Source organism: Ornithorhynchus anatinus, chromosome 1 (genome assembly GCF_004115215.2).
Source record: "Ornithorhynchus anatinus isolate Pmale09 chromosome 1, mOrnAna1.pri.v4, whole genome shotgun sequence".
Classification (NCBI taxonomy): Eukaryota; Metazoa; Chordata; class Mammalia; order Monotremata; family Ornithorhynchidae; genus Ornithorhynchus; species Ornithorhynchus anatinus.
The window spans coordinates 30,171,953-30,191,464 of NC_041728.1; the positions used below are offsets into that span (position 1 = coordinate 30,171,953).

A 19,512-nucleotide genomic window follows, 5' to 3' on the forward strand; every position below is an offset into this window, starting at 1 on the left:
GTCTCGCCGGAGGCTCGTCTCGGGACGCGGGCTCCGCCCGAGACTGACGCCGAGGGAGACTCCTCTCCCTTTGGCCGGGAGACTGTGTGGCGGAGAGGCCGGGGATAGTGGCAGACCTTGGGCGGGTCACCTAACCTGCGTCCTTCTTCATCTGTAAAATGAAATTTCAACACCTGTTCTCCCTCTTACTCGGACTATGAGCCCGAAGAGCCACAGGGATTGATTGTGTCTTCCGCAGTGGGTGGCCCGCAGTAAGTGCTTAATAAATACCACTGGTTTTGTATGTTTATTCCTCCCTCCCTGAATTCATTCATTCAATAGTGTTTATCGAGTGCTCACTAGGTGCAGAGCACTGTACTAAGCGCTTGGTAATGGACAGTTCGGCAACAGATAGAGACGATCCCTGCCCAGTGCCTGGCTCACAGTCTAACTGATGGATCGCCTTACTGAGGTTTGTGTCATACAACCTATCTCTGTAATAATAATAATAATTAGGGTATCTGTTATGCACTTACTAGGAGCCAGGTACTTACTAAGCGCTGGGGTGGATACAAGCAAAATCAGGATGGGCACGGTCCCTGTCCCGCATAGGCCTCACGGTCTTCATCCCCATTTTACAGGAGGGGTGACTGAGGGACGCAGAAGTGAAGTGACTCACCCAAGGCCACACGGCAGAGAAGCGGCGGAGCCGGCATTAGAACCCATGACCTTCTGACTCCCAGGCCCGTGCTCTCTCCGCTACACCGTGCTGCTCCTGCTATGTTGTGCTCTCCCAAATGTTTCGTACGGTGCCCTGCTCACAGTAAGCACTCAATCGCTGTGATTGATTAACCGAATCAATCGAGAAGCGGCGTCGCTCAGTGGAGAGAGCCCGGGCTTGGGAGTCAGAGGTCATGGGTTCGATTCCCGGCTCTGCCACTTGTCAGCTGTGCGACTGTGGGCACGTCACTTCACTTCTCTGGGCCTCAGTTCCCTCCTCTGTAAAATGGGGATGAAGACTGTGAGCCTCACGTGGAATGACCCGATCACCCTGTATCTACCCCAGCGCTTAGAACAGTGCTCTGCACATAGCAAGCGCTTAACAAATACAACATTATTATTATTATTATTATTATTATTAACTGAATAGAGTTCTTAATACCGTTGGCATCTGTGGGTTCCTTTCTACACGCTATTTAGCTCGCTCAGCCTACTTTCTTCTCTGAGGAAACGACGTGAGGACGGATGCGGTAACATCTGAGGTCCCGGCAACCTCGCAGAAGACGAAGGGACTGGGAGAGAGGGAAAGAGAAATGGGGGATAATTAAAAAATCCTCAATAAACTCCCAAGGAAGATAAGGTGAAGGATGTAGGTTAGCATCCAGTGTGAAGTAGAGGGCAGTGAAGGAGGTTATGGTCTTTGAGCTACGCTTTCTCTCCTCTCTTTTTCTCGGTCTCTCCTGCTCTCCGTCTCTCATCCCCCTGACAGAACAAGAACCATCCGAGAGATTGGCAAGACGCCTGCCATCCCACCTCGGTCGTCCTAAAAGTATCAAGTGCCCACCGCGTGACGAACGCTGAACTAAGTGCTGGGGAAGAAAATGTCGAGGTGCAAATTAGACCCGGTCCCGGGGCCTCGAGAGAGTCACAGCCTGAGAACTGGCATTAACCTCGACTCCTCTCTTTCATACAACCCACACATTCAATCCGTCACTAAATCCCGTGGGTTCCGTCTTCAGCACTTGGCTATAATCCGCCCTCGATCTCCATCCAAACCGTTACTATGCCGATCCAAGGACTAATCTTAACCCGCCTTGACTTGATTCTATTCATCATGATAATGTCGTCTTGTTTTGGCTTTGCTCTGTTTTGCTTTGCCGATTAGACCGTGAGCCCGTCACTGGGCAGGGATCGTCTCTATCTGTTGCCGAATTGTCCATTCCAAGCGCTTAGTACAGTGCTCTGCACCTAGTGAGCGCTCAGTAGTGCCGACTGAATGAATGAATGGTCTGCTGTGTGACCTTGGGCAAGCCACTTCACTTCTCTGGGCCTCAGTGACCTCATCTGGAAAACGGGGATGAAGACCGTGAGCCTCACGTGGGACAACCCGATGACCCCGTATGTCCCCCAGCGCTCAGAACAGTGCTCTGCACATAGTAAGCGCTTAACAAATACCAACATGATTATTACTGATTAGACTGCGAGCCCGTCATTGGGCAGGGACTGTATCTGTTGCCGATTTGTCCATTCCAAGCGCTTAGTACAGTGCTCTGCACATAGTAAACGCTCAATAAATACTATTGAATGAAATAGTAAACCTAGATAAGAAAGTTGTCCATTTTTCAGAAAGATTCTAAGCAGCGTTGCCTAGTGGATAGAGCACGGGCCTGGGGGTCAGAAAGACCTGGGTCCCCACCCCGGCTCTGCCCCGCGTCCTCTGTGGGACCTTGGGCAAGTCGCGATGACCTGAGCACCGGGCTTGGTTCGAGATAACCCTGTGGTATATATTAAGCGTGTGCAGAGCACTGTGCGAAGCGCTCGAGAGAGTACAACGTAGAGCTGGTGGACACATTCCCTGCCCACAGTAAGCTTACAGTCTGGAGGCGGAGACTAGACCGCGAAGAGATTAATTTCTCTGTGTTTTCTCAACTCATCGGACCCCATTTGGCCTCCAAACCCAAACTACCTTCCCTCAGTGACCAAAATGACATTCTCACCACCACCCTCATTACCGACCTCAACTGACTCGCTCCCCTATCCCTCCGTCATTCTCGCACCGCTAACCTACGGCCCGGCTTTCTGGATCCCCTACTCAATAAATACGATTCAATTGAAGAGCTGTGTAGCTCAGCGGAAAGAGCCCGGGCTTGGGAGTCAGAGGTCGTGGGTTCGAATCCCGGCTCTGTCACTTGTCAGCTGTGTGACTGTGGGCAAGTCACTTAACTGCTCTGTGCCTCAGTTTCCTCATCTGGAAAATGGGGATTAAATGTGAGCCTCACGTGGGACAAACTGATCACCCTGTATCTCCCCCAGTGCTTAGAACAGTGCTCTGCACAGAGTAAGCGCTTAACAAATACCAACGTTATTATTATTATTATTATTATTAAATGAGTGAATCACCCGAACAATCCGTCTCCTTCTCACCTGCCGCAGAGCGCTGCCGGCGGAAATCCAGACGTCAGGCCAGCCTCGTCCGCCTCGAGTTTTCCCCTTCCACCTGCCCTCTCCTCTGCCCCGCAAAATTATCTCTCCGTCCTTATTATGGCAATAGTAATAATAATGTGGTCTTTGTTAACCGCTTACTATGTGCCAAGCACTGTACTAAGCGCTGAGGTAGATGCAAGGAAATCGGGTCGGGCACAGACCCTTGTCCCCCGTGGGGCTCCCGGTCACAATCCCCTTTTTATAGATGAGGTAACCGAGGTGCAGAGAAGTGAGGTGACTTGCCCAAGCTCACCCAGCAGACAAGTGCGGAGCGGGGATTAGAACCCGTGACCTTCTGACACCCAGGTCCCGGGCTCTAGCCACTGGGCCATGCTGCCTGTTGCCCCCCATGCCCCTCGCCCTCGAAAGTTGTTCCAGATGTTTAACTCCCTCCTCCGACCTCCAACTTGTACTCTGCCAAGTGCTTGGTACAGTGCTTTGCACACAGTAAGTGCTCAATAAACCAACAAATTGAATGAATGAGTGAATGAATGAGTGGATGGATGGATGGATGGATGGATGGATGGATGGATGGATGGATGGATGGATGGATGGATGGATCCATTGAGAAGCAGCTTGTCTCAGTGAAAAGAGCAGGGGCTTGGAAGTCAGAGGTCATGGGTTCGAATCCCGGCTCGGCCACTTGTCAGCTGTGTGACTGTGGGCAAATCACTTCACTTCTCTGGGCCTCAGTTCCCTCATCTGTAAAATGGGGGTTAAGACTGTGAGCCTCACGTGGGACAACCTGATTCCCCTGTATCTAACCCAGTGCTTAGAACAGTGCTCGGCACATAGTAAGTGCTTAACAAATACCAACATTATTATTATTATGGATGGATGAGTGAATGGATGGATGGATGGATGGATGGATGGATGGATGGATGGATGGATGGATGGATGGATGGATGGATGGATGGATGGAAGAATGGATGAGTGAATGAATGGAGGAATGAATGGATGGATGAATGAATGAATGAATGAAGTTTCTCCCTGGTTTCCTTCAGGAGGGAGGGGGCAAGGGAGGGGCGGGGCTGGACGAGGGGCGGGGCCTGAGCGGGTGCACGAGGCGGCGAGGGCGGGGCCTGATTGGCTGCACGAGGAGATAGGAGCGGGGCCCGATTGGGTGCACCGGGCGGCGAGGGCGGGGCCTGATTGGCTGCGCGAGGCGGCGGGGGCGGGGCCTGATTGGGTGCGCGAGGCGGCGAGGGGCGGGGCCTCCCGAAGAGCGGGGGCGGGGCCTGCGATGACGTCTTTGAAGGCGAGGGGCGGGGCCCGCGGCGACTGCGGCGGAGGGGGGCGGGGCTGCGGAGGAGCGCGGGGAGGGGAGGGGCGGGGCGGACTGGACCGGACCGGACCCAGCGGATCGGGAGGAGACCGAGGACGGGGACGGGGACGGGGAGGAGGAGGCCGGCGGCGACCATGCTGTCGGTGGCGGGGCTGCTGCTCGTCCCGGTGGTGCTGCTGCTGGCGGTCCCCTTCGTCAGGTGGGTGGCGGGCTCGGCCGCGGCCCCTCCGGGAGGCCATGGCGGGGCCGGGCCCCGCGGGGCGTCCGGGGTCCGGGGGAGGGGGTCAGCCGCGCCCCCCGGCCACTCGCCTCAGGCCGGGGTCTCAGCCTCCAGCCGGGGCCTCGGGCCCCTGTCGGACCCCCGGTTCCATCCGGGTCCTCGGACCCCTGTCAGCCCCTTCGGCTCCATCCGGGTCCTCGGGCTCCTGTCAACCCTTCGGCTCCATCCGGGTCCTCTGGTCCCTGTCAGCCCCTTCGGCCCCATCCGGGGCTTCTGGCTCCTGTCAGCCCCTTCGGCTCTATCCGGGTCCTCTGGCTCCTGTCAGACCCCCGCTTCCATCCGGGTCCTCGGGCTCCTGTCAGGCCCCCTGGTTCCATCCGGGTCCTCGGACCCCTGTCAGCCCCTTCGGCTCCATCCGGGTCCTCGCACCCCTGTCAGGCCTTCGGCTCCATCCGGGTCCTCAGACCCCTGCCAGCCCCTTCGGCTCCATCCGGGTCCTCTGGCCCCTGTCGGCCCCCCTGGTTCCATCCGGGTCCTCAGACCCCTGTCAGCCCCTTCGGCTCTATCCGGGTCCTCTGGCTCCTGTCAGACCCCCGCTTCCATCCGGGTCCTCGGGCTCCTGTCAGGCCCCCTGGTTCCATCCGGGTCCTTTGGCCCCTGTCAGCCCCTTTGGCTCCATCCGGGTCCTCGACCCCTGTCAGCCCCTTCGGCTCCATCCGGGTCCTCTGGCCCCTGTCGGCCCCCCTGGTTCCATCCGGGTCCTCACACCCCTGTCAGGCCCCCCGGCTCCATCCGGGTCCTTTGGCCCCTGTCTGCCCCCCTAGTTCCATCCGGGTCCTCGCACCCCTGTCAGGCCCCCCGGCTCCATCCGGGTCCTCGGAGCCCTGTCAGCCCCTTCGGCTCCATCCGGGTCCTCTGGCCCCTGTCAGGCCCTTCGGCTCCATCCGGGTCCTCGGGCTCCCGTCAGGCCCCCCGGTTCCATCCGGGTCCTCGCACCCCTGTCAGCCCCTTCGGCTCCATCCGGGTCCTCGGGCCCCCGTTGGCCAGAGTCTCGGGGGCCCAGCCGCCCGCACCCCAAAGCCGCCCCGCGCGGGCTCATGGCAACACAGTACGGTGCTCTGCACATAGTAAGCGCTCAATAAATACTATATAAATAAATCCCCGCTCTGCCTCTTGACAGCTGTGTGACTGTGGGCAAGTCACTTCGCTTCTCTGGGCCTCAGTTCCCTCATCTGGAAAATGGGGATGAAGACTGGGAGCCTCACGGGGGACAACCTGATGACCCTGCATCTACCCCAGCGCTGAGAACAGCGCTCTGCACGTAGTAAGCGCTTGACAAATACCAACATTACTATTATCGAATGAATGAATGAACACCCCCCCGGGCCGCGGAGCCCCAGGACCCGGGTTCCAGTGCCGCCCCGTGACCTCGGGCAGGCCGCCTCCCTTCCCCCGGCCTCGCTTCTCTCCTCCGTCGAATGGGGACGAGGCCCCTCGGCCCCACCTGGGGACACCTCATGACCCCCTATCGACACCCTCCCCAGCGCTTAGCCCAGGGCCTGGCGCGTAGTAAGCGCTTACCCGATACCATCATCATCATTAATGACTGTGAGTCCGTCGGGGGGCAGGGAATGGTCTCCGTCAGTTGCCGAATTGTCCATTCCAAGCGCCTAGTCCGGTGCCCTGCACATAGGAAGCGCTCGATAAATACGATGGGATGAAAGCACGGGACACAGAGCAATGAAGAGAAATCTCACCTCGGAGACGGAGGTGCCCAGGAGACAAGAGGAGGTTTTTGGAAGGTTTTTGTTAAGCGTTTTCTATGGGCCAGGCCCTCTGCTAAACCCTCAGATCCATTCATTCATTTATTCATTCATCATCGCGTGCTTACTGTGTGCAGAGCACTGGACTAAGCGCTTGGAATGGACAATTTAGCAACGGGTAGAGACGACCCCTGCCCAACAGCGGGCTCGCGGTCTGAAAGGGGGAGACGGACAGCAAAACCAAACAAGTAGGCATCAATACCATCAAAACAGGTGAATAGAATAATAGACACATCATTCACAAAATATTGTAATAAATAATATGTGCAGATACGCACAGGTGCTAATGATTATGGTATTTGTTAAGCGTTTTCTGTGTTCCAGGCCCTCTACTAAGCCCTGACATAATCATGATGGGATTTTTTAAGCGCTTACTATGTGCCGAGCACTGTACTAAGCCCTCAGGTAGGTACAATAATAGCAGTTGTTTGATTCATTAAGCACATACTAGGTGCCAGGCACTGTACTAAGCCCTCAGGTAGGTACAATAATAGTAATTGTGGTATTCATTAAGCACATACTATGTGCCAGGCATTGTACTAAGCCCTCAGGTAGGTACAATAATAGCAATTGTGGTATTCATTAAGCGTGTACTCTGTGCCAGGCACTGTAATAGTAATGACGGCATTTAATAATAATTTATGGTATTTGTTAAACGCTTAACTATGTGCCAGGCCCTGTCCTAAGCGCTGGGGTGGATACAAGCAGATCGGGTTGGACGCGGTCCCTGTCCCACGTGGGGCTCACAGTCTCAATCCCCATTTTACAGATGAGGTAACTGAGGCCCGGAGAAGTTAAGTGAGCGGCCCAAAGTCATCCAGCTGGCAAGTGGCGGAGCCAGGATTGGAACCCATGACCTGCTTCTCGCTGCTTTGTTAAGCGCTTACTAGGTGCCAGGCACTGTAAGCCCCGAGATAGATACAGTAATAATAATTGTGGTATTTACGTGCTGACGACGTGCCAGGCACTGTATTAAGCCCCGAGATAGATGCAATAATAATAATTGTGGTATTTGTTAAGCGCTTACTATGTGCCAGGCACTATACTAAGCCCTCAGGTAGGTACAGTAGTAATAATTGTAGTATTCATTAAGCACCTATTTTGTGCTGGGCACGGTACTAAGCCCTGAGATAGATGCAAAATAATTGTGGTATTCGTTAAGAACTTACTATGTGCCGGTCACTGATCTAAGCCCTCAGATAGGTACAATAATAATGATCGTGGTGTTTGTTAAGCGTTTACCGTGTGCCAGACACCCTCCTAAGCGCTGGGGTGGATACAAGCCAATTAGATTGGACACAGGCCCTGTCCCACATGGGGCTCACAGTCTCGATCCCCATTTGATAGATGAGGGAACTGAGGCCCAGAGGGGCGAAGTGACTTGCCCAAGGTCATAGAGCAGACGAATTTTGGAGCCCGGGATTAGGACTCAGGTCCTCTGACTCCCAGGTCTGGGCTGTAGCCACTGGACCTTGCTGCTTCTCAATATATATACAAATACATAAGCTATATGAACTTAAGTACTGTGAGGTGTGAGTATGAATGTGCTTAGAGGGTACAGACCCAGGAGCTTAGGACGGAAGGGAGAGCAAATGAGGTGGGGAAATTAGAGGGTTAGTCAGGGAAGGCCTCTTTTTTTAAATGGTATTTGTTAAGCGCTTACCACGTGCCAGGCACTGTACTGAATGCTGAGTAGGGGCAAGCTAATCGGGTCGGACAGAGTCCGTGTCCCACATGGAGCTCACGGTCTTAATCCCCTAATTACAGATGGGGGAACTGAGGCCCAGAGAATGATAATAATGGTATTTGTTAAGCTCTCACGGTGTGCCAGGCACTGTTCTAAGCACCGGGGTAGCTACAAGATAATCAGGTTGGACACAGACCCTGTCCCGCAGAGGGCCCACAGTCTCCGTCCCCCTTTTACAGAAGAGGGAACTGAGGCCCAGAGAAGCGAAGTGACTTGCCCATGATCACGCAAGCTTCCCTTTTTCCCTCTGCTCCCTCTGCGCCCTCTCTGCACCCCCTTCACCTCCCATCAGCTAAGCCCTCTTTCCTCCCTTTCCTTCTGCCCCTCCCCATCTCCCTTCCCCTCCCCTAGGCACTGTGCTCATTTGTCTCTATTTTTATTACCCTATTTATTTTGTTAATAAGGTGCACATCCCCTTGATTCTGTTTATCGTGATTATGTTGTCTTGTTTCTGTCCGCCTGTCTCCCCCGATTAGACTGTGAGCCCGTCATTGGGCAGGGATGGTCTTTATCTGGGGCTGAATTGCCCATTCCAAGCGCTCAGTCCAGTGCTCTGCACAGAGTAAGCGCTCAATAAATATTACTGAATGAGTGAAAGTGGCAGAGCCGAGATTAGAACCCAGGTCCTCTGGATCCTATGCCCATGCTCTATCCACACTGGCTTGTCTCGGAGGAGATGCGGTTTTAATGCGGTTTCGAAGGTGGGGAGAGTGGTAATCTATCATAAATGAAGGGGGGAGGGACTTCCAGGCAGGGCAGGGGAGGTGCCAAGAGAGGTGAGATCAATAAACAGATAATGGGCTGGAGGGCAGATTACCCTGAAGACCTTTGCCTCTGTATCCCTGGGACTGGGATTTCCTAAACTTTCTGGGCTTCTGCTCCCCGAGGGAACTGCAAATAAGAGATGCAGCTGAGTGATAAGGACCGACCTCTTTTAAAAGGTAAAGACTCAGGCTTCCAACGTGGCACCTCTCCATTTTCCCTTCGGCGGGACCAGGGCTTCTCTGGGCAGTGCCAAATCCACTTGTCCCGGCTGCATATATTAGCGGACCTCCTCCCCCCTCCTCCTCCGTTTCCTCTCTTTCCCTCCTGGGAATTTTGGAAGAGAGCTGAAGTCTCAGGAAGGCTTAGGGAACACCTCCCGGAAGGGGCCGGATGCTGGTAGTTGTTCTGGCTGGGAAAATAATAAGAATCACGGTATGCGTTAAGCTCTAATATTCACTATGTGCCAAGCACAGTTCTAAGCACCGGGGTGAATACGAGATCTTCATCCCCATTTTGCAGATGAGGTAACTGAGGCACAGAAAAGTGAAGCGGGCTTGCCCAAGGTCACACTTCATTCAACTGTATTTACTGAGCGCTTACTCTGTGCAGAGCACTGTCCTAAGTACTAGGAATGTACAATTTGGCAACAGATAGAGACAATCCCTGCCCAATGACGGGCTCACAGTCTAAACGGGGGAGGCAGCAAAGCAAAACAGAACACAACAAAAACAACACAGCAGACAAGCGGAGCCGGGATTGGAACCCATGTCCTCTTGATCTGTCTGGCGTCCTGGTGTAGTTGACAGAGCACGGACCTGGGAGGCAGAAGGTCGTGGGTTCTAATCCCACCTCCGCTGCTTATCTGTTGGGTTGACCCTGGGCAAGTCACTTGACTTCTCTGGGCCTCACTTATCTTATAATTACTATTATTATTATCTCATCTGGAAACTCAATTCTCGGTGATCTAGGAAGACCCAAGGTGATCTCTGGTTCTCCAGGGGTCGCCGACCACGTTCACAGGAGAGCCGCGGTCTTGACCCCCGCGCTGGGCTCTGGACCCCTCCGTGTTCTAGCTTGCTGTGGGCAGGGAACGTGTCTACTAATTCCGTTGCCCTGTAGACTCCCGGGAGTTTAGTAAGGTGCTCTCCGCATAGGGAGCGGTCCATAAAATACCTCGGATCGATTGGGAATAGAGAGGTGGGTAGCTATTGATATGGGCACCCGTTGCTGCGAAGAAAGCCCAGCCCACGACTTTGCTGTCCCTTCTGTTGAATTTTGGGAGGATTTGGATGTTGGCCTTTGGAGGATGGGGAGGGAGTGTCCCTGCTACCAATTCCCAGAAGAAATGGGAGCTCCAGGACACTTTGGGAATTTCAGCCTCCAGTTTCCTTAGACCTCTGGGGTGAGTAGTAAAGGCGGCGACAGACCACTCCTCCCTGTCTTCCCAGTGGTTAGAGGTACCGGTGTCCCACGAACCGTAAACTGGACCAAGACCCTTCTATGACCCTCTCCTTCCACAGGAAGCTTTTTTCCAATGGGGTGTGCAGGTCAACGGTGCGGCTGCACGGGAAGGTGGCCGTGATCACGGGGGCCAACACCGGCATCGGGAAGGAGACGGCCAGAGACCTGGCTCGCAGAGGTGAGCTCGCCGTCCCACGGTCTCGTCCCGCCCACCCCCCTCTCGGGTGACTGCGACCCGTCCCCCCCCCCCCCCCCCGGGCGGCGGGGCGTCCGGCCGGGACCCTCGAGCTCTCCCGGTTTTGGGGGGCTGGATCCGGCCGCGGGCCCGACTCCCCGAGCCCGCCCTTGGTCGCGCTCCTCCCCGGGGGCTTGACCGGCTGGCTCCGCGGAGCGGGGTCGCTCATTCCTATCTCCGTGCTGCTCTGGGGCTGGAGCTGCTGTGGAAGGGGGTGGGAATCAGGGGAGGGGAGAGAGGAGAGGGCAGCCCTGGAGAAACACAGCCGAATGCGGGGGCTGGGCGGCGAGAACCCCAAAGTGGAGTCTCCTTCCCGTGGCGAGCCCAGTCCAGGAGCGCGGTGACTTTATTTCCCCCAGAGGCCTCCAAACACGCACACACACACACCCCCATTTTCTCTCACACCCTGATTCTCTCTCTCTGGCCTTGGGTCTCCTTCCCCAAGAGCCCTCACACACATATCCTCTTTCCCTTCCCACCGATTTTCTAGTTCTTCTTGTGTCTTCCCTCCCAGGAGACAAACAGATGAACAGACCCACACACTCACTCACTGGCCCCCTACTCCAGACCTTCATCTCCTACGCCAGCCCCTGATTTCCTCGTTCTTCCCCCGTGCCTCGGCCCCCAGGGACCCGTGTGATCGTACACACCCAGACGCCCCCTGTTCCAGACCCCGACCTCGTTCTTCCCGTCTCCCCCGGGAGCCCACGTGCACATACGCACACGCACCCCACAACCCCCGCGATTCCCAATGCCGATCTCCTCCTCGTTCCTTCCCTACGTGCGGGCCGGCAGGAGCCCGGGTGATCATCGCCTGCCGGGACGTTCTGAAGGGCGAGTCGGCGGCCGGCGAGATCCGAGCCGAGACGGGGAACCGGCAGGTGCTGGTGCGGAAGCTGGACCTGGCCGACACCAAGTCCATCCGGGCCTTCGCCGACCGTTTCCTGGCTGGTGAGGGCAGAGCCGGGGGACGGAAGTGGGGCGAAGGAAAGGGAGGGGGAGGATGGCCCCCTCGCTGTCGTTTGATTTGCTTGTATCCACCCCAGCGCTTAGTATTGCGCTTGGCACATAGCGAGCGCTTAACAGATACCGCAATTATCATTATTATCGGTATTTGAAAGGGTCCCAGCGGGGACTCTGGCTATCAGTCACTGGCCCGGCGCGGTCACGCCAGCTTGGATTCTTTCCTGGCTTTTTGCATCGCTCACCCTAGTCGTAGAGGCTGGGAAAACAGTTCAAACGGTCAGTCGTATTTAGTGACACGTCTTCGGTCAGTTGTATTTATTGATCGCTCAGAGTGTGCCTAAGTGCTCGGGAGAGTACCACATGATATAACAGGCACATTCCCTGCCCACAGTAAGCTTAGGAACTGAACCTCAGGTAACGAGCTCAGTGCTGTTGTTTCAAATAGCCTCCCCGCCCAGGCCCTTTCCTAGGTCTGGCCCCCACAGTCAGTTGCCCCCAGGCTCCGAGCGGGGACCACCCCCAATTCTGGGTTGACGGCTCCCTGCTCGTGTCCCTCCTTACCCTCGCAGAAGGCAGCAGTGAGTCCCTTCGCCTGGCAGAGCCTGGCACCAAACAGTAGTAACCAAAATTAGGGTATATATTAAGCGCATACTAGGTGCCAGGCACTGTACTAAACGCTGGGGTGGATGCAAGCAAATCAGGTTGGCCACGGTCCCCGTCCCCTGTGGGGCCCACGGTCTCAATCCCCATTTTACAGAGGAGGTCACTGAGGCCAAGAGAAGTGAAGCGATTTGCCCAAGGTCACACAGCGGATAAGGGGGGGGGAGCCGGGATCAGAGCCCACGACCTTCCGACTCCCAGGCCCGGGCTCTAGCCACCGGGCCGTACTGCTTAAACGTTGTCCGGTCACCCCTCTGTGATGCAGAGTGACAAGCTGCATCCTTATCTTCCCAACCATTATTCATTCAATAGTATTTATTAAGCGCTTACTATGTGCAGAGCACTGTACTAAGCGCTCGGAATGGACAGATCGGTGAGGCTGCCCTGGAGTTCCCCTCTAGACCGGAAGCTCATTTGGGGCCGGGAATGCATCTTGTGTATTGTGCTCTCCCAGATGCTTAGTGCAGTGTGCTGTAATAATAACTGTGGTATTTGTGAAGCACTTACCAGGTGCCAGGCACTCTACGGAGCGCTGGGGTAGAGACAAGCTCATGAGGTTGGACACAGTCCCTGACCCCGTGGGGCTCGCATCTTAATCCCCATTTTCCAGATGTGGTCACCGAGGCCCAGAGAAGTGAAGTGACTTACTTGCTCAAGGCCACACAGCAGACAGGCAGCGGAGCCAGAATTAGAACCCGTGACTTTCTGACTCCCAGGCCCGTGCTCTACCCACTAGCCCATGGTACAAGTACCCTATAAGTACCAGGAGAAGCAGCGTGGCTCAGGGGCAAGAGCCCGGGCTTTGGAGTCAGAGGTCATGGGTTCGAATCCCGACTCTGCCACTTGTCAGCCGTGTGACTGTGGGCAAGCCACGTCACTTCTCTGGGCCTCAGTTCCCTCATCTGTAAAATGGGGATGAAGACTGTGAGCCCCACGTGGGACAACCTGATTCCCCCGTGTCTACCCCGGCGCTTAGAACAGTGCTCGGCACATAGTAAGCGCTTAACAGATCCCAACGTCATTACGAGTACGACTGACTGACTGGCTGACTGAATGGAGTGAATGAAAGGTTAGGTGGAGGGGAAAGAAGTCTCCCCTCTGGTCCTGGCCTTAGTGAGAGGAATAAGCCAAGGTCCCAGGGCTAGTGAGCAGTGACTGCAACCAGGGCTGGCTTTTCCCGGTGTCCTGTTCACGACTGTGTCTTCTCTGCCTTGCCCTGCAGAGGAGAAGCAGCTCCACATCCTGATCAACAACGCGGGGGTGATGATGTGCCCCTACTCCAAGACCGCCGACGGCTTTGAGATGCACCTGGGAGTCAACCATCTGGGTGAGGGGTCCCCCCGCGGCCGGCCCCGCCTCGTCCCCCCGGGGAGACCCCACGGGACCTCCCGTCCCCCCGGAGAGCCCGAGGACCGGGTGGGGCCCGGTTTTCCCGGCGACGGAGCCGCGGGGCCGGACGCGTCGGGGAGAGGGGGGACGGCTCCCTCGCCGAGAGCGGGGACGGGGAATGCCCGTCGCGCCGACGTCCCCTCCCGGCCCCGGCCCCGGCCCCGGCCCCGAGGATCAGGTAGACGGCGGCAGCTCAGAGCGGGTCCCGGGTTCCCGAGAAGCCCCCCGGGTTGCGTCGGGAGGCCCGCCCGGCCCCGGACACGAACTCCGCTCCCGGCTCTCGGGGCTCAGCGGAGGACTTCGAACTCTCCGCCTCCCCGACGCGGCCCGCCCACCCCTTGACGACCTGACCCCCGGCCTCTCCCGACCCCGTCTCCCCCTCCCCCGGCAGGCCACTTCCTCCTGACCCACCTGCTGCTGGGTCGCCTGAAGGAGTCGGCCCCGGCCCGGGTGGTGAACGTGTCTTCCCTGGCGCACATAATCGGCAAGATCCGCTTCCACGACCTGCAGGGAGAGAAGTACTATAACCACGGCCTGGCCTACTGCCACAGCAAGCTGGCCAACATCCTCTTCACCCGCGAGCTGGCCCGGAGGCTTCAAGGTAAATCTGCGGGGGAAAGGTTGCGGGGAAAATGGTGCCGAAGAAGAGAGGATATGATGCGACTAATAATTGTGGTGTTTGTTAAGCACTTAACTACGTGCCAGGCACCGTTCTAAGTGTTGGGGCAGATACGAGATAATGGGATTGGACACGGTCCCCGTCCCACATGGGACTCACGATCTTATCCTCATTTTACGGAGGAGGGAACTGAGGCACAGACAAGTGCGGTGACTCGCCCGAAGTCAAAGAGCCGACAGATGGCGGACCCGAGATTAGAACCCTTAATTTTGACTCTGATTCCATGCTCTGTGCACTGGGCCATGCCGCTTCTAGGGCTCGGCACAGAGTAAGCGCTTAACAAGTACCGTCGTTATTACGATCGGAGTCCCTTGTTCGGTGGTTAGTTGGAAAGGCAGATTTGCGGGCAGATACCGAGCCAGAATCCACATCTGGGCGTGGCAGGTGGGATGGGGTGAGGGCCAGCTTCGGGCATTTGGGGAAAATTACCATCCCTCCCCGTTCCAGTCGGCCTCCTTACATTAAACTTGGTGCGTAGGCAGCCGTCCGTGTGATGCAGTAAGAAAGTCGGTGTGAAGCCCCGAATGTAGAGTTTCTCTCGGGCTTTCCCCACTCTCCCGTCCCCGTCATTTTCCCTCAAATCTCGTCATGCACACACTTGCTCGTTTCCCTACTCCTCACGGACCTCCAGTGGTTTCCCGTTCTCCCTGCCTAGGGCAGAAACTCCTGACCGTAAGGCCCTCAGTCAGATCTCTCCCTTCTTTTATTTTTCCACTCTCTTCTTCCACAGCCCGGATCTCGTTCCTCATTCCTCTGAGGCTCCCCGCCGCCCTGGGCCTCGTTCTTGTCTCTTCCTCGGCTGACCTCTTGCTCGCCCCCTCCCCTGTTCCCGGGACTCCATTCCGCTTCAATTCTGACAAACCACTGCTCTCCCCATCTTCAAGACCCTTCCGAAATGACATCCCCTCCAAGAGGTCTTCCCTGAATAATTATTGTTAATAATGTGTTAAGCACTTACTACGTGTCGAACCCCGTTCTGAGCACTGGGGGAGGTGCAAGCTGATCAGGTTGGACACCGTCCGTGTCCCACGTAGGGAAACCCCGTTTTACAAATGAGGTAACCAAGAAACGGAGGAGGGAAGTGAGTCGCCCAACGTCCCCCAGGAGACAGTTGGCGGAGCTGGGATTAGAATCCAGGTCCTACTGACTTCCAGGCCCGTGCTCTACCCACTAGGCCGTATTCATTCATTCAGCAGTATTTATCGAGCGCTTACTATGGGCAGGGCGCTGCACTAAGCGCTTGGAGCGTACAATTCGGCAACAGATAGAGACAATCCCCGCCCAATGCCGGGCTTCCGGTCTAAACGACTAGGCCGTACTGCTTCTAAATCCTAATCCCGTATCTTCCCACTCCGTTTTCCCCACCGTTGCCCCGGAAGTGGTGGGTACGTGGCTACCTAAGCACCGGGGTTCTCACACCTCCCCGTACATACCTTTTTAACTCTTCTATTTCCACCCAACTGTAATTTAGTATCTATCCACCCTGCCAGACCACACACTCTTCAGGGGCACGGGCCACGACTCTGAATTCTGTCGTACTCTCCCAAGCGCTTAGTGTGCGCTTTGTACACAAGATGCTCAGCAAGTACTTGTGATCGATCGACACCCCCGGAGCCATTCTGTTTTCTCCCGGACCCTTGTCCGCCCAGGGGCCGCTTCCGGTGGGTGGGAGTTTTCCGACGCAGAACCGGCGCCTCCGGCTCGGCCACTTGTCTGCTGGGTGACCTTGGCCAAGTCGCTTGATTTCTCCGTGCCTCGGCGTCCTCGTCGGTAAAATGGGGATCGAGACGGTGAGCCCCATGTGGGTCGGGGACTCCGTCCACCGGACTACCAGGTGTCTACCCCGGCGCTTAGGACAGCGCCCGGCACGTAATGAGCGCTTAACGAATACCATAAACAAAGCAAACCCCACCTGCCGTCCCCCTGACGGTATGTCCCGAAACGATCGCCTTACTCGCTAGCCATCTGAAGCCGGCCCCCCTTTGGGTGGGAAGGTCCGGGGTTCCGATCCCGGCTCCACCACTTGTCTGCCGTGTGACCTGGGGCCAGTCACTTTATTTCTCGGAGCCTCGGTTGCCTCATGTCTAAAATGGGGACTGAGGCCGTGAGCCCTCCGTGGGACCGGGACTGCGTCCGGTCGGGTTTGCCCGAACCTACCCCGGCGCTTCGGACGGCGCCCGCGCTTAACGAATACCGTCACCGTCGTTATTATCGTTATCATCGACTGCCGTGACGGTAGGTCGGAACAGAGGAGGGTTCTGGTTGCCGCGGGATCACACTCCGACCTCTGTCTGGTCACCCCTCGGGGGGGGGTTCGCTATCAAGGAGGCCTGGCGTCCAGCCCTTCCTGAGTGGGCGTCGTAAGGGCCGGGCCCTTTGCCGGGAAGCGACGCCTCGGTCGGACCCCTCCGGGACTCTTTTCTCTCTCCCTCGCCTTCAAGTTCTGCTTCCTAGCCCCACTGAGCTCACTCAGCCGACCCCGCCCTCCCTCAGCCCGTCTCCCTTCCTCTCCATCCCAGGCACCGGCGTCACCACCTACTCGGTCCACCCGGGCACCGTGCGCTCCGAGCTGATTCGACATTCCCTCCTCATGAAACTGTCGTGGCGGCTCTTCTCGTTCTTCATCCGAACACCTCGAGAGGGGGCCCAGACCAGCCTGCACTGCGCCCTGGCCGAGGGCCTGGAGTCCCTCAACGGGGAGCATTTCAGGTAGGGATCGATTCCCTGATAATTAATAATAATTCAGGTACCCGCTAAGCGCTTGCCCGGTGCCAGGCACTGCTCTAAACACTGGGGGAGATTCGAGGTAATTAGGTGGGACGCCGTCCCCGTCCCATATGAGGCTCGCGCGCTTTGTCCCCGTTTTACAGATGAGGTGTAACTGAGGCCCAGGAAAGCGAAGGGACTTGCCCGAGGTCGCACAGCAGACACGTGGCGAAGCCGGAATTAGAACCCACATCCTTCCGTCGCCCGGGCCCGCGCTCCGTCCGCTGAGGCACGCTGCTTCTCGTCGTCCCTCTGACTGTCCGCCTGCTTCCCCGCCGGCTCCCTGTCTGTCTTTGGCTCCGAGGGGGTGGCCTTTTTTCCCCCTCGAAAGACCAGAGTCAGTGGCTCCGCAGCTCCCTTGTTTTCCTTTCCTCAATGGTTACGATTTTCCGCGGGAAGCTTGAACAGGTTCCCAGTCCTTCCTCGACCATTTGTGTTCTGGCGGAGTCGGTTGAGGATTTGGGCCCACTCGTGTTTCCTCCATCGATACGAGTTGGCCATAATAGGAGCTGCCCCGTAAGAGAGAAGTAGCGATCTACCCCGGCGCTTAGAACACAGCAAGTGCTTAACGAATACTGTTACCATCCTCCCTAACATCCAGAGCCTTGTCAGTTTCTAGTTAGTTATGTAATAGTAGTAGTAATAATCGTATTTAAGCGCTTTCTGTGTGCCAAGCACCGGGATGGATACAAGCAGATCGGGTTGGACACAGTCCCTGTCCCACGTGGGGCTCACGGTCTCCATCCCCATTTTACAGATGAGGTGACTGAAGCACAGAGAAGCGAAGTGATCTGTCCTAGGTCGCACAGCCGACGAGTGGCGGAGCCGGGATTCGAACCCGTGACCTTCTGACTCCCAGACCCGTGCCACCGCTGTCAAACTCTGAGCCCTATGTGGGACAGGGATGGTGTCCAATCCGATTATCGTGTATCTGTCCCAGCGCTTAGAACAGAACCTACCAGATACCCCAAGTATTGGGCCACAGTTCATGGAGTGATATTTATTGAGCGCTTTACCATGTGCAGAGCACTGTACGAATCCCCACAGTCCCCTAGATAAAGGTCAGAGGTGAAGAAATCAAGCTGGGTGACCCCAGTTGTCTCCGAGTCCCCTGATTTTTGGGGGGGGGTTTTTTCCGGTTCTGGTGATTTTTAAGCAGGAATTCGGGCTAGACGGCGCTCCGTAACTCAGATCCTCCCGCTCTCCTTTGCAGCGAATGCAGCTTGGCCTGGGTGTCCACCCAGGGCCGTAACGAGACGACGGCCAGGCGGCTCTGGAACGTGAGCTGTGAGCTGCTGGGCATCCAGTGGGAGTGACCCAAGCGACCGGACGGACGGCGGGCGGCCGGAGGGGCGGCGGCGCCGGCCCGGCCCCTTCGGACGCGGTTAGAGGAGGCGGTGACCCTCCAGGCCTGGCTCGGGGGGGGGCGGGGGAAGCGTCCAGTCCATCCCCCCTCCCCCCCCGCCCACCCCATCACCCCCTCTCACCTCACTCATGTCACCGTCAGACTCATCAGTAAGGGAACCCGATGCTAAAACACAAGCCCTTCCCTTCCCTCCTCGATCACCACCACCAGTTGCAAAGTTCAGTGGCTTTCGACAAGTGTTCCCCTCCCTCAGCTCGGTGAGAAGCCGCGTGGCCTAGTGGGTAGAGCACAGGCCTGGGAGTCAGAAGGTCACGGGTTCTAATCCCGTCTCCGTCTCCTTCCCCGTCCCCCCCCCGGCTGCTAGGTGACCTTGGGCAAGTCACATCACTTCCCTGGGCCTCAGTTCTCTCGTCGTAAAGTGGGGATTGAGGCCGTGAGCCCCAGGCGGGACAGGGACCGGGTCCAACTGGATTTACCCGTATCCACCCCGGCGCTCAGTACGGTGCCCGGCCCGTAGTGAGCGCTTAACAAGTGCCACAGTTTTTATAATTATTATTCAAACCTACTAAGGGTGTGAAAGGTTTAGAATTCTTTCCCGGGAGCCGAAAGGAGAGAGAGGCCCAGATTGGCCGGAGACGCGGTTGAGTCTCTGCTCACGTCCTGTCGTTCGATTCCTCTAACCGCGCCCCCCCCCCCCGTCCCTGCAGGGCGCCTAAAATGGGACTCAGAGGCTACAGGAAGAAGAGGAAGACGGGGACAAGTCCCTCTCCTCGCTGGGAGACCTCTGGGGTGCCCCGGTGGGTTTTCTCCCCACTCCGTGATATGCCGCGGAGCCCCCCGGCGTCACCGCTGGTAAGATGGGCTCCCGAGCCCGCCCCTGGCCTCGGCTGCCTTCGCTGGAAAACGGCCGACTGGTTTCTGGGGGTCGAGGAGAAAATAAAAAAGGCCACCCGTTCCCAGGCTCGTC

At 56.8% G+C, this 19,512-nt stretch overlaps 1 protein-coding gene across 1 annotated transcript; it reads left to right on the forward strand.

The window, feature by feature from the left end:
* Nucleotides 1-4,531: 4,531 nt before the first annotated feature.
* On the forward strand, nt 4,532-18,718 carry LOC100092857 (retinol dehydrogenase 12-like). The gene is made up of 7 exons (XM_029075729.2): nt 4,532-4,667; nt 10,544-10,662; nt 11,515-11,670; nt 13,568-13,672; nt 14,126-14,335; nt 16,933-17,122; nt 18,393-18,718. Exons 1-7 carry the CDS (start codon nt 4,603-4,605, stop codon nt 18,493-18,495), a joined length of 948 nt encoding a protein of 315 aa, XP_028931562.1. The 5' UTR covers nt 4,532-4,602; the 3' UTR covers nt 18,496-18,718.
* The last annotated feature ends 794 nt before the right edge of the window (nt 18,719-19,512 follow it).

Excerpts from the sequence above, each read along its gene's own strand:
- LOC100092857 (XM_029075729.2), top strand. The coding sequence starts at position 4,603 with ATGCTGTCGGTGGCGGGGCTGCTGCTCGTCCCGGTGGTGCTGCTGCTG. Across the intron at positions 14,336-16,932 it reads GCTGGCCCGGAGGCTTCAAG|GCACCGGCGTCACCACCTAC; the intron begins GTAAATCTGCGG and ends TCTCCATCCCAG. Across the intron at positions 17,123-18,392 it reads CTCAACGGGGAGCATTTCAG|CGAATGCAGCTTGGCCTGGG; the intron begins GTAGGGATCGAT and ends TCTCCTTTGCAG.